Here is a 16,699-nt window from a genome sequence, read left to right on the forward strand (position 1 = left end):
AACGTGCACATAAACACGTGTTAAATGTAGAACTTTTTATACATACACATATATTTAAAGTGTACACATAAATGTGTGTTAAAAGTAGTAAGAAACTCGAGCAAACTGCTGTTTGGAGAGAGAAGCCGGTAGCAGATTTAAAATAAGCGATATGAAAGTACACACAATCTGTTAAAAATATCATGCAAAATAATTTTTTTCCCCAGTGTAATCAATTTATGCAGTTAATGCCTCATACGCGGTTTTTATTTTCCACTGAATTGTTACTCAAATCATAATTTTTGAAAAAAATATTTTCGAAAATTTTAAAAGTTTGACTAAAGCAAAGAAATTTCGTGATGCGCCATACTTAGACATTTCCTCTAATGTAAATAGCTGCATATAAATAATTTAAAAATAGCGTAAGATTTGTGTAATTTAATTTTTGGTTAATTTCTTACAAGCAAGTAAACGTACGTTACTAAAGGAATTGAGCACGTAAGCATATTTGCTTAAATTGCTAAAGATAGCGTAAACGTATCTTCGTTAAAAAATAACTTATACTTTAATATAAAGAAACTGCAGCCTTAATCAGAAGCAAATTCGATAACTTTTCAAATGAGAAAACTACATATGTTTTTTTCCGAAAAAACGAGATAAGAATTGGAAATTTGTACTCTTGCATCCGAGATAAAAATGTCGGAATCGAAACATTTGTCACTTAAGGGTTTTGATTTCAAAATTTGTTGACGTTTCGGCACTTAACTGTGATTGTGCTAAAGTAGGTATCTTAAAATATTGTTCAAATTTTAATTTTTTAAAATTTTCCTTTCAATGCGCTATTTGAAAGTTATTAATCTTCTTAGTGAAAAACATTTTAGCATTTAATTTTTTTTCCAGTGAAATACTTATTAAAGCTAATTTTAATAAATTTATTGCTCTTAAAATCTGAAAAAGAAGGAATAATATTTCTGTTTTGCAAGTGACCAATGTTTTGTACCGACCATAAACTTTAGATGTCTATTTAAATAGACCAACTCCTCAGCAAGGAACTACATGAATTCTTTTTTTTTTATTTTTAGTTTAAGTACTACGTAATTATTATTTTTGAATATTTTTTGTTTCGTTCTATTCATTGAAATGAGTTCTACTAAACTTAACTATCAAATTTAAAATTTCAATGATTTTAATACTTCGAATTTTGCAAAAAGTTTTAAAAGTGCTTGCAATCCTCGAATTTAAAATGAATTTGAATTTGGATTCAATGGAACATATTTCAATAGATGAAGTGAAGCAAAAATGATAGCTTAACAAAAATTTGTTATTTTACTAAGTAAGAAGATTGTGCTCATATAATTCATTTTGTTTAAATTATTGGAGGAGGTAGAATCTTTTCTCTGTCCGAAGAGGAACTTTAAAAGGAGTTCTTCCACTCATACTAGGGTTGTTTTTTTAAGTAAGGGTCGTTTTTTTGAGTACACTAATAGGTGACGCGTGCGTCGCAACGAGAGCGTGTTTTGTGTCCAGGCATTCCTAGGGAACAACTGTGCTCAGTTGTAGCTTGTGTAGGTAAACTGTACTGTCAGTTCTGTCCTTAAAATGTTCAAATTTAACAAATATTCCTCCCCACATGAGATATGGACAGTGATGTGTTTTTTGTCGGCAAAAAAACCTGTCTGCTGCATGCATTCACTGGTAGATTTCTGAAGTTACGATTTCTGAAATAGTAAAATTCCCTACCATGCTGACATGGAATTTTGCTACTCTATGACAATCTCTGTTTATGCAGTTCGGATCCCTGCTTTAGGTTGGGAAGTTTTGGATCACCCCTCCCTACAGCCCAGACCTTGAGCTGAGTGATTTTCAGCTTTCCCTATGTTTCAGACTTCACTTTGACGGCAATCAATACAACGATGACGAATACGTGAAAACGGTCATGGCCTCTTGGTTAGCGGAGCAGGCGGCAAGTTTGCATGAAGAGGGTATTCTAAATCTAGTTGTAAGGCATTATAAGTTTTCAATCAAAATTGGCAGCTAACAAGGGAAACTAGGGAAGTGTGATTCGCCAATTTTGAAATAAACTAGTGGGATGTATGCCTTATGAGGAATAATTTTAGGGGGCAACATTCGTTTCGGCCCATAGAAGGTCCTGTAAGAGATAAAAAATAATTCAATATATAGAAAAATCAGTATTTTATTACTTCAATGCGGACTATTAGTTATTGTAATTATCTCATACTCCAATTAATTTTGTGGTATTTTCACGTACTATATAATGCATACTTACTGTCAAAATTGATTTCGAAAATTTTATATATCTGTAGTTTTTCAGTAAAACCTGTTAGGTTAATTTTTAAAAAAAATGTACATCGAATTTTTTAAAAAAAAAAAAAAAAATTAAATTTTTTTTATGTATGTGTTATTATGTATGTAATTGCAAATCAATTAATAATTAATTAATTAATTTTCTAATTATTTTATTAATTGTCAAATTAATTAATTAATTAATTAATTTTCTAATTAATTTATTAATTGGCAAATTAATTAATTAACCAATTAATTACAAATTAATTGAAGTATGAGACAATTACAATAACTAATAGTCTGCATTGAAGTAATAAAATATCGATTTTTCTGCAAATTGAATTATTTTTTATCTCTCACAGGTCCTTCTATGGGCCGAAACGAATGTTACCCCCTAAAATTATTCCTCATAAGGCATACATCCCACTAGTTTATTTCAAAATTGGCGAGTCACACTTCCCTAGTTTCCCTTGTAAGCTGAAAAAAAGAGAAACGTATCTGAAATCTGAAAATAAATTTGCTTCTTAAAAATTTCCTTCCGTTTGGTTTTTATTTTAAAACGGGCCCTACTTAAAAAACAACCCTTGTAGTTAACTTATTTTCTTTTTATTACTTAAAAATTAATAGGATTTTTACCATGAAAGTGATTAAGCTTCATTCATTATATTGAGAAATAATTAAAATATTTAACGTTTAAAATAGCAGAAATATTTATAGGAAAACTTTTAAAATTCATAGTACCTAAATTTCATAGTAACTAAAATGGGGAAAAAATTAGTATTTCAATTAGAAAAAAGAGCACACGATATAGAGTAAAGTTGTGTAGTTTTAAATGCTCATTTTTTATATAATTTTAATATCAGCGAAATATTTTTCCATTATTAATTTATTTACTTTATTAATTATTTAATATTAATTTATTTAGTTTACTTCATTATCGTAATGTTTTTCTACAATATTTAAACTTAAATTAGTAAATTATTTTTACAATATTTACACATTAATTTGTAATAATACATTGGACACTTTGTATTAGCAAGAACGTGCTGAAAAGTTAATCAGGCAGTAAATAAATGTTAGGGCTTTGCGTTTCATTTATTCATTGTTTGTTACTGAATCTTAGAATTACAGAATAAGTCTTTTTCGTGTCATGGGATTCATACTGGTACTTTTCATAGTACCGGAACAATCATCCTGAAATTATATATACATTTAGCTTTACCTTTGTAATGTTTGGAGATAGGTTATTAATAAACTTTTACAATTTCAAGTAGATAAGAGAACAATACACAGAAAAATCTTATAGAGTTCATGGAAATCATACAAAAGCGCTTCAACCATTTAGGAAGCTTATCATTGTATTACTTCAAACACAACAATTATTTGTATTTCAAACGCTGTTTTGGACAAGGTCCTTGTATCAGAATTTACTAAGTCAACCTGCAGCATTATGTTTATTTATCAAAATTTATCTGCAGCCCAATGTATATGGAGACTAAATTAGCAAAAATAAGACTTTACCTAGCATTTATATATATAAATAGCAAATTTTGAAATCGGAAATTTAAGATAGATTAAAATTAAGTACAAGAAATGTATATCATTTAAATTTAATTTGAATAGTAAGATATGATACTTAAAAAGGAATTTTAAATAAATCCATATCTAATATCTAAACAGGAAGAGATTTAATCGGATTAAATTTAAATCTAACTTTATTCAATTAATGCTATCAGTATAAATACATCTCACCAGATTCCAATAAATTATTTTCAGACTATTATTGCTTTTTTTAATTAATTAATTAATTTATTTATTTTTTGCTTTTACAACAACAGACAACTCCAAACTTCCGGCTAGAGTTCTTTAGATAATACCCATCGTGCAGCAAAAATATCCATACTATTCCGTCGAAGTATATTGTAGACTATTCTGTAATACTTCAAATTTTTTTTATTGCAAAGATTATGCCAGAATCTTTGCACAGTTCCGTTACAGACAAATTACCACGTTATCCTCGCAAGAAGTTTCTCAGCAAAAAATTAAAATATTTAATCATATTTCGCGCTTTACTTTAAGAAACGGATGTTTAAATTTATTCAGCTGCCATATGTTGCGAGACATGTCTGCTGTTGGCGAAAAAGTAAGTTAATGATGTCTGATTTAAGAAAGGCGTTACTTGGAATAAGGTTAACCCTTTAACGCAGATGGGTCCCTTTTATATATTTTTTTCTGACGCTCTAATTACAAGCAAAAATATATTTTGGTATTTTTTAATTGTAAAAAAACAATATAATTCTTACTAAAAAATCTGTTAGATTATTGGAATTACATTTGTATAAAAATATAAAATCCAAAAATGTAGTTTGAAATTTTTTTCCCCGTTCATATTCAAAATCTTTTTAATAATTGATTGTGTAAATTAAAGAAATTTTGCTGAGGAATAATTGTTTGCCTTAGATTTAAATAACTACAAATAAATGCAAATTTGAAAATTATTGTTTGGTATTCAGACGCGTTTGGAGGAATTTACCTTTAACGCGAACAAAGACACCCGTGTTTCTTGCTGTATTTCATAACTGTAAATTATTTAAATGTTAAATAAAAATTTTTTTTTTTACATATTTTGACCTAAATTAATGAAAAAAAATATATTTGATTAAAATTGTGAGTCAAAGGGGTGAGGTTGTTTTAAAATTGCTCTTTTGTATCAAAATGAAATTTTTTTTCGTTAATTTGCGAATGATGAAGATTGATGAACTAAACGGCTTTTACCGACAATTCCCAAAAACATGTCAGCGAGATAACATGATACAGTGAGACCTAAAACATAAGAAACTGATATAAATTCTTTATGCTTGAATTTTTTCCTCTCCATATTTTTATCAAAGTATACATGATTTTAAATGTGAAGAACATGTGTTGACAGCAATCTGGCGAAATCTCACGATGTCAGATAATTTGAAAAGTGTCGTGAAAGTAAAAGAAAAAAAAAAGAAAAAAGGAAAGCCTTAATAATCTACGATTTAATGATTGGATTAATGCGTATTAGGATTCAACCTCAATGGTTCTAAAATAAATCTTTTAAATGTTATAATTAATTGAGCAAACGATATTTCAAATTGCGAAATCAGACACAAGAAACGTTCTCTCTCTAAATAAACATACCTTTCTACAATTGAACCAGTTGAAGCAGACTTTTAACTAAACATATTTTTCATACTTTTTCATTATTTTGTATTGCTTTGAGTCAAAATAAGTGAAAAATATTACATTTCGAATTATAATAATTTATGGTTATAGTATACAGTATGAAACACCGGTGTTTTTTTCTGCGTTAATGGTAACATTTTCCAAACGCAACTCACTTCCAAACAATAAATTTTCAAATTAGCAGTTGTTCACAGTAATTTCGATCTAAAAGAAACAGTAATTCCTCATTAAAATTTCTTTAATTTTCACAATCAATTATTGATAAATTTTTGAATATGAATGAAAAAAGATTTTCAAATTACATTTTATTTTAGTACATTTCATATTTTAGTACAAATATATTTCTTACAAACATAATATCTGAAAATTTTGTTTAGTAACTTTTAAACTATTTTCTATAATTAAAAAAATACCAAAATATATTTTTGCTTGGAGTTAGAGCATCAGAAAAAAAAAACGTATTAAAGGGACACCGCTGTCCCACCTGCGTTAATGGCTTAACCTTCAAAATATGGACTGTGACGGTAGCAGCAATTTGAACATTATGGTCTTCATTGTTTATTCAATGGAAACTTAGTTTCCTACAATGTAAGTGTCATTCTTTGCAACAAATAAAACTCGTCCATTCAAAAAAAATTGTTCCAAAATATAATTTATTGCGCAGCTCTAGTGCGACGTAAATGAACAACAACAACAACAGCAAATTATAATTATTTTTAGATTATTTATAATATGTACTATCTACTTTAATAACGAATGAAAAGAGTTTGAATTATAAATAATGCATGTTTTTGCATTATTAAAAACTATGAAGTTTTAAATGATGGTATTTAAACCTTGGGCTGCCTCTAACTGATAGTACGTGAGAAATGAAAATTTAAAATAAGTTTATATAAAACTCTATTACTCAGAAACGCCGACCGGCCTGTGTTGGGGGCAGGGAACTGTCCTTGCATCAGAAAGGTTCTGGGTTCGAATCCCGGGCAAGTCATGGACGTTCTTTCCTTCTCTGTACTGTCTGCCCTCACTGAGAGAGCGACGTTGGCCCACCTAATATGGTACCCCTGAAAGAGAGGCCAACAAAATCGCCCTGTATATACCTGAATTGACGGATGTTAACACAGGTGGGCATTGGAAAAAAAAAAAGAAAAACTATGACTCAGAAACTTTCGACTGATTCTACTCAAAATTGTTGAAGTTTGTTTACCACTATAAAATTGCAATTCCAATAAATCCGAGTAATTTTTAGTGGAGAGAGCAACCCGGCGCTAGTGGTAATAACCAGGATGGTCGGGTCTTTACTTTAACAGCGGTACACTTTTTTGTTAATGAATTTTTTTATGATCTTGTCGTTTCTCATCTTGAATTTTGCTAACTCTTCTCACACTTTGTAAATAGTTATTTTTCTTGTAAATATTGTTTCTCTACTTGTAAATATGTATTGTATTTTTCTATACATTCAATTATTTGCTTCTTATTACCATGGCAAAGTGCCATTCTTTTTTTCTCTACCTTAACATGTGCCATTTAATTGTTGCATTTCATGTAATCTGTCTATTGTTTTTGCTTAAGTTCTCATAACAGGATGTATGGGAAAAGGATCATTACTGGCCTCAGGAGCCCAGCTAGACTAAGCAGAACAGAACTAGTATTTAAGACATGTTAACTCGATTCTGTGATGGGAGATTGACATTGTGGAAAACAACTCTCCCCACAACTGTCATTTAAATCTGTTATGTGAAAACTGTGAATCGTTAAATTTAAAGAATCTTCAATCATTATTGAAATCAAAAATAATAGTAATGATGATGATATTAATAACAATCATAATAACTTGTGTCTGACGTCAGAGACTAAAATGTTTCCTGCTCTAATTAATATTTAAAGTTATCCCTCCAATCCATTAGTTGATTCAGTTTATCGCTTTCTTTTAGAAAATAAAAGTGCTTCTCTATGAAAGAAAGCACCTTCGGTCAAGAGTAATGAGAGTGTCCTGTCGTGGCAAGTTTGCTATAGATTAAATGACCGCTATATCGATTAAGATTGCATGATGATCAAATCGGATTGCATCGATTCAAAATTTATTTAAGTGATCTGCTTTTCATTTGTTTTGTGAATTATACTCAATTTTATATTTCCAAAAGCTATTTTCATCTAGGGTTATAATTTTTTGACTTAATTGTCAAGACTAGTATTAACCAGTCATCGCATAGAATAGAAACAAATATTAAAAGGATAATGGAAATATTTTTTTAACACTACAAACTTATTATTCCATTGCAATTAATACTTTTTAGCTGTTTAATATTTTTAATATTTAATTTTTTCCAAGAAATCTAAAAATGTATTTTAAGGAAAGTCGTCATGGAACATATATATAAATATGAATGATCATTAGATAGATGCCAGTTTCACAAGTTTAATTTATATTTTATTTTATAAAAATTTAAAATGCATAATTTTTTTATATTATATATTAAAATATTTTATTAACTGACATATCCCCTCTTTTTTTTCTAGGAGCACTGAAATCTTCGATAATTTATCTGCAGAATGAACTTTCTAGGTATTTTTGTATGTATGAAGTTTTATCAATAGTTTTTTTTACTCTAATGTCATTTTAATCATTGATATATAGAGTATTCTGTATTTCCCCCCTATAATACATATTTTGAAAGAGTGTATTAAAAGAAACAAGCATTTAATGTTCGTTATTTAAAAAGAAAAGAAACATATACATTACAAATTGCTCAGTGCGCAAAAAGAAAAAAAAAAGAAAGAAGAAAAAAAAAAACTTGACCATCTTTTTGATCTTAATGATTTATAACGAATGGATTTTTCTTTGTGAAACAGAATTTGACGAATTGTTCCTGAGCGAATAAAATTTTAAAATAGTAGAATATTTAAAAGTAGAGTTCTCAGGAACTATTCGACCGATTTGTCTCAAATTTTGCCTTTAAAATGACTTAATTGTCTACCTTACAATTCACAATATTTTAGGCTGTTAGTAAATAAAATAATAAAAAATTATTAATATTCATTCCATGCTATTTTTTGCATGAAGTTAACTTTGTGTAAGCAAATTGTATAATTGTGGGTAAAAATTTTTCGATTTGCTTATAAATTTTTCGAGATATAGCGAAATTCGCAAAAAGTAAAATTAGGGGTCCGAATTTTGCATTTCTCTCTTGACGAAAACTATGGGGACCAAATTTCCCAAATCGCAGCTACTTTTATATTTCAGGCAACAAAAATCCGAATCCGCCTAAAAAGAGTATGTTTATTCTGAGAAAGTATGTTTTCGTGTCTGGTTTCATAACTTAAAATATAATTTGCTCTAATTAATTAGCAAATGTGAAGTTATCCCCACGAAACATTAAGATTGAGTTCTAGAATGTGAAGTTCTGATCATTAGATCAAAAGTTATTTAGGGTTTTTCGCATGGTACATCAATATTTCAGCTGGAAGAAACAAAAACAAAAAAATGCTATCAAAGCCTTAAAAAATCTGTAAGGAAGTCGAAGCTGAAATCAAGAAAGCAGAAAGAAAAGGAAAGGTGGTGAAAAACGCTTAATACGTGACCCTTCAAGTTTCATCTTGCAATTAAACTGGGATTTAAAGGTTTTAATTTCACCTTCCTTAATCATGATTCGTACAATTTTGGAAACGTTTTTATATTTTTATAGTTTAAATATTAATCTACGACCCTTAATATGAATTCTTTTTACTTTATTTAAAATGATTAAGTTATATTTTAAAGATGGTGATTACAAAATATCATTTTTTTTCCTGCAAAACGTGGCAAAATACTGGTTCACTTTGGAATTTTCTTTAGCATTTTTATATATTTTTCATTTATTTAAACAATTTAAACATTGTTTTTTCCATTCTTTAGTACACAAAAACTTAGTACACACAAAATAAATCACTCGACTTTTTACAATAAACAAACTAGATCATTGTTACTAATATCAAAAGAGTTTCTAAACAATTCGAATTAACGTTAACACTATGTTTTCATCCTTTTACAAACTACGTAGTAAACGGTGAACAAATAAAAAACAGCAATTCGATACTATTTTTGAAAAATTAAAAAAAATAATAATAATAAATGAAAGAAACTTAATTACTTGGCCTCTTAAAGGAAATTTCTTCCACATCACAAAGCACGTCAAATACAGAGGTAGGTTTATTTTAGCCTCTTTAATCAAATAAGAAATTATTCTGAAAATAGTAATGATGAAAATCATTATCAAAATTCACCGTATCATTATTTAAATTAATCGTAGTAAAACTAGAATAATAGTAATAAAAAAGAATATTTGTGAGAAATAAACAATTTTCTACAATTTGTAAACTGAAAGTTGAAGGTTCAATAAAATTTTCACTGAGATTGATCTTGATAATACTTCAGTATATTTAGATAACATTTTATTCTCTTTAATGATTTTTGTGTTTTTGGAGCTTCATTAATCTGCAAACTAATATGCGTGAGACGTGGTGGCTCAGGGGATAAAACGCTCGCCTTCTAATTAGGTGAACCGGATTTGAATCTCAGCGATGGCTGGTTAATACGAATTCCGCACCCGGCTTACACCGACCACAATGCTGATGTAAAATATCCTCAGTGGTAGCCAGATCATGCGTTAGAGTAGCTTTGCCGTTAGGCTAACCGTGAGAGGTTTTTGTAATTTTGCTCTCCATGTAACGCAAATACGGATTAGTTCCACCAAAAAGTTCATCACGAAGGAAAAATTTCTTCTAATATTTGATCCAGGTCTTCTGGATTTAGTTCAAAATTACAAGGCTACGGAGTTGAACATTGGTAGCTGTAAACCCTTAATTGGTTTGGTAAAAAATTCAGAGTTTAAAAAATCAAATATAATCACTGTAAAGTGCAATGAGGGTTACTGCAACAATCCGAACTTATTTCATCTCATATATGCAAAAAATTTACATTACTTACTGTTTATTAAATAGAATTTGTATAAATATGTCATTTTAATTTCATAGGTTTTCGTCTGCGTCGCGGCAACGGCATTCTCATGGGAATTTCCAGGCTACCGTAAGTTAATATTTGCAAGGGTTTAAAAAAATAAATATCCAGGGTTGACGATTACGAAACATTTTGTACAAGTTTCGTTTCCTTCTTCCAGCTGGAGTGGACTGTCCAACAGCCCGAGAAAGGATGATCAGTATGAGGGATCGAGAAAATGACCCAGATGTGCGTTGGATGTTACCCAGATGTGAAAACGATGGAACATTTAAAGATCTCCAGTGCTACGACAGTCCAGGAGTTGAAGACACTTGCATGTGCGTCGCACCAGACGGTTCACCATTAACTCTGCCTGGATTCGGAATGAACGTAAAGACATGCGTTTGCTTTAACAGGCAATATCAAGTATACGAGCACGGTATGTGTCTTTAATTCAATGTTATTTTATAACAAAATATAAGACTGCCCAAATAAAAAGTGGACACGGGTGATAGCATCAAAAATACATTAGCGATAGTGCCATCCTTCTAGTATGTAAATTGAGGTGAAAAAAGTGCATTGCAGATTGTGTATAACTAGTATACCTGTTCGCATGCGAGCATTAAAAGTGAATGTAAAGCTGTGCTGAAAGCGATGCTTCGAGTGCAGAGTTATCTTTAGTAGTCTAATTTTTAGTGAAGTAAGTGTAATGTGTACATTTTTTGTCGAATGGTAATTGTTTCTGACGAATGCTACAGTACATGCGCTCACAACTGTTTGTCTATGACAAGCGTTTGTGAACGTATAACAATACCGATCTACCAATACCCAAGTCAAGCAAACAAAATGTGATAGCTCTACTGCTTTTTTTCTGTACTTTTGATGCACTCCCACTTGTAAACATTTTATTTGAACAATCTTTCTACATCTTTTTTTCTTTTTTTTATAAATAAGAAATAATGATATTTAACAAGGATACTTAATTTCATGGCAAAAAATGCTTTCAACACTCTGCAGTATTGGCTTAAACAAAAATTTACAGTGATTTACTGAGGATACACTGATCGAAGTGAGCCGGGAGCGGAATTCGTTTCAACCAGCCACCGCTGGTATTCGAACCTGAGTCATTTCATTGGGAGGCAAATGCTGTTTTATTCTTAAACATTTTTTTATGCAAAATTATATCCAAGTAAGCAAACGCTATCACATGGCCACTATAAATATGTGAGGATTTATAGATTTCACCTTTTGTCACCGTATTAACTTTAAACCACATTTACTCTACTTTAAGCAGCATTTTATTTTATCATATTTTACAATCGACGGTGAACACCGTATTCAATTCTGAGTTCACGACTTGTTCAACTGGTCGCCTTGTGATTTCGAACCCAACCCAAAAGATAAGGGAACTCATGTATCAAATAGTGGAACAAAGTAGCCTTCATGGAGGACTTTTTGGATGAAACTAATCCCCGTTATATGGAGGGTATAAACATGGGCAAACCTTCCACGGTTTGCCCGATGGCAATGAGATTCCAACTTACTATCCGTCTGACACTGAGGTTATTTTATGTCAGCACTGTGGTCGATACGAACCGGAAGCAGAGATCGTATCAACCAGCCACCGCAGGTGTTCGAACCTGATTTACTTAATTAGGAGGCAAACTCTCTCGCCACTGATCCTCCACAGCACTAAGAGACGTTTTAGGAAAATTGAGTAGTGTTTTTTAAAGTTTATACGTTGACAAAAAGTGAAATTTATAAATCTCTAACCATTTATACAGACCATGCCTTAACGTTCGCTTACTTGGAAATAATTTTGCATAAAAAAAATGTTAAGGTACAACTTTTGAAGAGATTGCCCTTTTTGGGTTGTTTGTTCCATGATGGTCTTAAATATTAACCACACCATCAACTTTATAGTAATGTTTGCGAAAGTTTATATTTTCGTACGGTTGAACATTTTTGCTTTACCCATCAGGAAAAATGCAATGTTTTTCTGAGTGCTCAAGTGCTTTTAAAAATGAAAAGTCAAACAATGACACCTGATTTTGAATGAAATTTTATAACATCTTCTGATGTAGGTGAAGCACTCGTACAAATTGTAAAAGAACTGGCAGCCTTTGGTGATCAGCTTGGTTACCTTTCAAAATTATCTTTAAATAATGCAATATATAAACTTTATTAGTAACAAAACCGTATGCACAACACAACTGAATTTAAATGTTTTGAATTTTGCTACCCCTTCTCTAACTATAAAATTTTAATTAGTCTTAAATCATTTAGTAAGCAAATGTTTGCACTTTCTAACTGTTGCCTGCTACTTTGATTTCAATTTTAAATATTTTCAAGAGTTATTTTCAAGTTAATTAAGCGTTGAATTTTAGTAAGAATTTAAAATTTGCCCGGCAGCTATTAAATCTCTCAAACCACCATAAATATTAGATCAGGACATTTCAGCATTAAGCAGCAGAAGTTTTAAAATTATTTCCATCACTGTTGAACTCATACCAAATGCTCCATTACGTGCTGTACTATATATATATATATATATATATATATATATATATATATATATATATATATATATATATATATATATATATATATATATATATATATACATACAGATGGGTGACAAAATAATACGAACACCTGTGAAATATCAGAAAATCTTTATTAATAGGGAGTTGGACCACCCTTTGACTGAATTACAGATTTAATACGACGTGGGATCGATGCATAAAGGTCATGGACAGCGTTTAAAGGAATATTAAGCCATTGCTCTTGCAAAGCGGCCTCTTATTCCAAAAGATTTGATGGAGGTGGGAATCGGGAACGAAGTTTAGACTCCAAATAGTGCCACAAATGTTCAATAATATTTAAGTCCGGAGACTGAGGGAGTCAGGCGAGATGCTCAACTTCATTGTCATGCTCTTCGAACCATGTTTGAACGCACCTAGCGGTGTGGATAGGGGCGTTGTCGTCTTGAAAAATCGGTCGCTCTCCAAGGAATACAGTCTGTACAAAAGGATGAACATGGTCAGCTAGAACGCTTAGATAGTCATTAGATTTGATTCTTCGATGCAGACGTACTAGTGGCCCAAGACCACGCCAAGATATCGCCCCCAAACCATAATGGAGCCACCTCCATGTTTCACAGATGGTAAGAGGCATTCAGGATCAAACGCTTCATTGGGTGATCTCCAGACATAAACGCGTCCGGTGGTCTGAAATAAGGTGAAGGATGATTTATCGGACCATATTACTTGCTGCCACTGCTGTGGGGATCAGCCTATGTGACCTCTGCACCACTGACGGCGCTTGAAAGCATTGGTTGCTGTCACCAAGGGTTTACGAATTGCCACTCTCCCATAAATGTTCGCTGCATGAAGTTCTCTTTGAACAGTTCTTGTTGAAACGGGGTCCTGAAGATGACTGTTTATGTCTGGCGTTATCTCGGATAACGATTGCTTGTGTTTTCGAGCTACTGCGCGCTGCAAGACATGTCTATCCCTATCATCAAGCTTTGACTTTCGGCCTCTGTTTTGCTTTGAAGACTTCGTCTTACCTTCTTTCATGTATGCTGTCATAACGGCTGATACAGTACTTCTTGCAAACCCCAAAAGGTTTGCTGTTTCTGTCACCGATACTCCATTTAAACGCGTCCCAACAATCATCCCTCTTTGGAATTCTGACAGGTCAGACATTTCACTATATAAAAGCTAGTTAGATAAACTCATGCAACACAGGTGACTAATGTTGAGTGCCTGATAGCTTTCTCTTCACGCTCACTAGGTGGCAGACTTCTGTTGCAGGTGGCGCGGCTGTACTGCAGGTGTGGAATAAGTCACACTTTTTCACAGGTGTTCGTATTATTTTGTCATCCATCTGTATATATATATATATATATATATATATATATATATATATATATATATATATATATATAAGCTCCGTCACCAATAATTGGTATGACAGTATGCAGCATCAACGGTTTATGCTTAAAACTTCTACAGCTATTTCAGAAAATAAATCTAAATAATTACTTTCTAACTAAGTTTTTATTTCTATAAAAATATAAAATTATTCTAAATGAATTCGCAACGTATAAAATTATTAAGACAATCTAACAAAGTAATTCTAAATTAATACTTCACGTTAGACTTTTTTTAACACTACATAAATTATTGCTTGAAAAAACCTATCGTGATGAAAATTAACTCTAATGTTGCCAATAGATAGAGAAATACCCGAGTTTATGGTGCCACATAAGAGACGATTAATATTACTTTTAGGATAGTAGTCTCCAGCTTGGAAATATTATACATTTTCATTTCAGTAACTTGAATCAGAGTTTTGAATCGTATAATCAATACATTATAGAGTAGTACAACGATTATTTTTTTGTCAATCGCAAACATTGTTTTCACAGATCACTATGCTGAAATGCCAAAGTGTGAAAAGAATGGCTATTTCTCTGCTCTCCAGTGCAGTAAAGTTAGTGGAAAATGCTGGTGCGTAGACAAACTTGGCAACGTTTTAGTTCCACCATCTAATCAAGTCCACTCCTGCAACAAGTCTTTCTAAATATTGAATTTGTAAACGAAACAAAAATTGGAATAAAATTTATATACGACGAAAATGTTTTTTTTCTTTTTGGCACAAATTATTCATGTAGCACAAGTAAATGAGTTGTTTAACATTGGAACATTCAAATCCTTAGGACTTAGAACAGAAAATATATTTTTAAAAAATTTTTTCGTTTGCATGCAAACATTTTAGTTTCCCTTTTATAATTTACTCTGAAAATACAATTGTATGGTCTACTCCTGCAACAAGTCTATCTAAAGATCGAATTTGCAAACGAAACAAAAATTGGAATAAAATTTATACACGACGAAATTGTTTCTTCTTTTTTTTTGGCACAAATCATTAATGTAGTACTAGTAAATGATTTGTTCAATACTAGAACATTCAAATCCTTAGGACTTAGAACAGAAAATATTTTTTAAAAAACATTTTTCGTTTGCATGTAAAAATTTTAGTTTCCCTTTTATAATTTATTCGGAAAATACAATTGTATAGTCCACTTCTGCAGCAAGTTGTTCTAAATATCAAATTTGTAAACGAAACAAAAATAGGAATAAAATTTATACACGACGAAATTGTTTCTTCTTTTTTTTTTGGCACAAATCATTAATGTAGTACTAGTAAATGATTTGTTCAATACTGGAACATTCAAATCCTTAGGACTTAGAACAGAAAATATTTTTTAAAAAACATTTTTCGTTTGCATGTAAAAATTTTAGTTTCCCTTTTATAATTTATTCGGAAAATACAATTGTATAGTCCACTTCTGCAGCAAGTTGTTCTAAATATCAAATTTGTAAACGAAACAAAAATTGGAATAAAATTTATACACGACGAAATTGTTTCTTCTTTTTTTTTTTGGCACAAATCATTAATGTAGTACTAGTAAATGATTTGTTCAATACTGGAACATTCAAATCCTTAGGACTTAGAACAGAAAATATTTTTTAAAAAACATTTTTCGTTTGCATGTAAAAATTTTAGTTTCCCTTTTATAATTTACTCTGAAAATACAATTGTATGGTCTACTCCTGCAACAAGTCTATCTAAAGATCGAATTTGCAAACGAAACAAAAATTGGAATAAAATTTATACACGACGAAATTGTTTCTTCTTTTTTTTTGGCACAAATCATTAATGTAGTACTAGTAAATGATTTGTTCAATACTGGAACATTCAAATCCTTAGGACTTAGAACAGAAAATATTTTTTAAAAAACATTTTTCGTTTGTATGTAAAAATTTTAGTTTCCCTTTTATAATTTACTCTGAAAATACAATTGTATGGTCTACTCCTGCAACAAGTCTATCTAAAGATCGAATTTGCAAACGAAACAAAAATTGGAATAAAATTTATACACGACGAAATTGTTTCTTCTTTTTTTTTGGCACAAATCATTAATGTAGTACTAGTAAATGATTTGTTCAATACTGGAACATTCAAATCCTTAGGACTTAGAACAGAAAATATTTTTTAAAAAACATTTTTCGTTTGCATGTAAAAATTTTAGTTTCCCTTTTATAATTTATTCGGAAAATACAATTGTATAGTCCACTTCTGCAGCAAGTTGTTCTAAATATCAAATTTGTAAACGAAACAAAAATTGGAATAAAATTTATACACGATGAAATTGTT

General features: G+C 30.6%; 1 protein-coding gene across 1 annotated transcript; it reads left to right on the forward strand.

The window, feature by feature from the left end:
* Positions 1-710: 710 nt before the first annotated feature.
* Positions 711-15,116, forward strand: LOC107445302 (U20-hexatoxin-Hi1a). The gene is made up of 5 exons (XM_016059669.4): positions 711-760; positions 8,017-8,070; positions 10,510-10,561; positions 10,653-10,910; positions 14,907-15,116. The coding sequence occupies exons 2-5, from the start codon at positions 8,050-8,052 to the stop codon at positions 15,059-15,061; spliced, it is 486 nt and encodes a 161-aa protein (XP_015915155.2). The 5' UTR covers positions 711-760; positions 8,017-8,049; the 3' UTR covers positions 15,062-15,116.
* The last annotated feature ends 1,583 nt before the right edge of the window (positions 15,117-16,699 follow it).

The sequence above is a fragment of the Parasteatoda tepidariorum genome, chromosome 9 (genome assembly GCF_982258835.1).
Source record: "Parasteatoda tepidariorum strain Cologne lab strain chromosome 9, Ptep-v5.0, whole genome shotgun sequence".
Classification (NCBI taxonomy): Eukaryota; Metazoa; Arthropoda; class Arachnida; order Araneae; family Theridiidae; genus Parasteatoda; species Parasteatoda tepidariorum.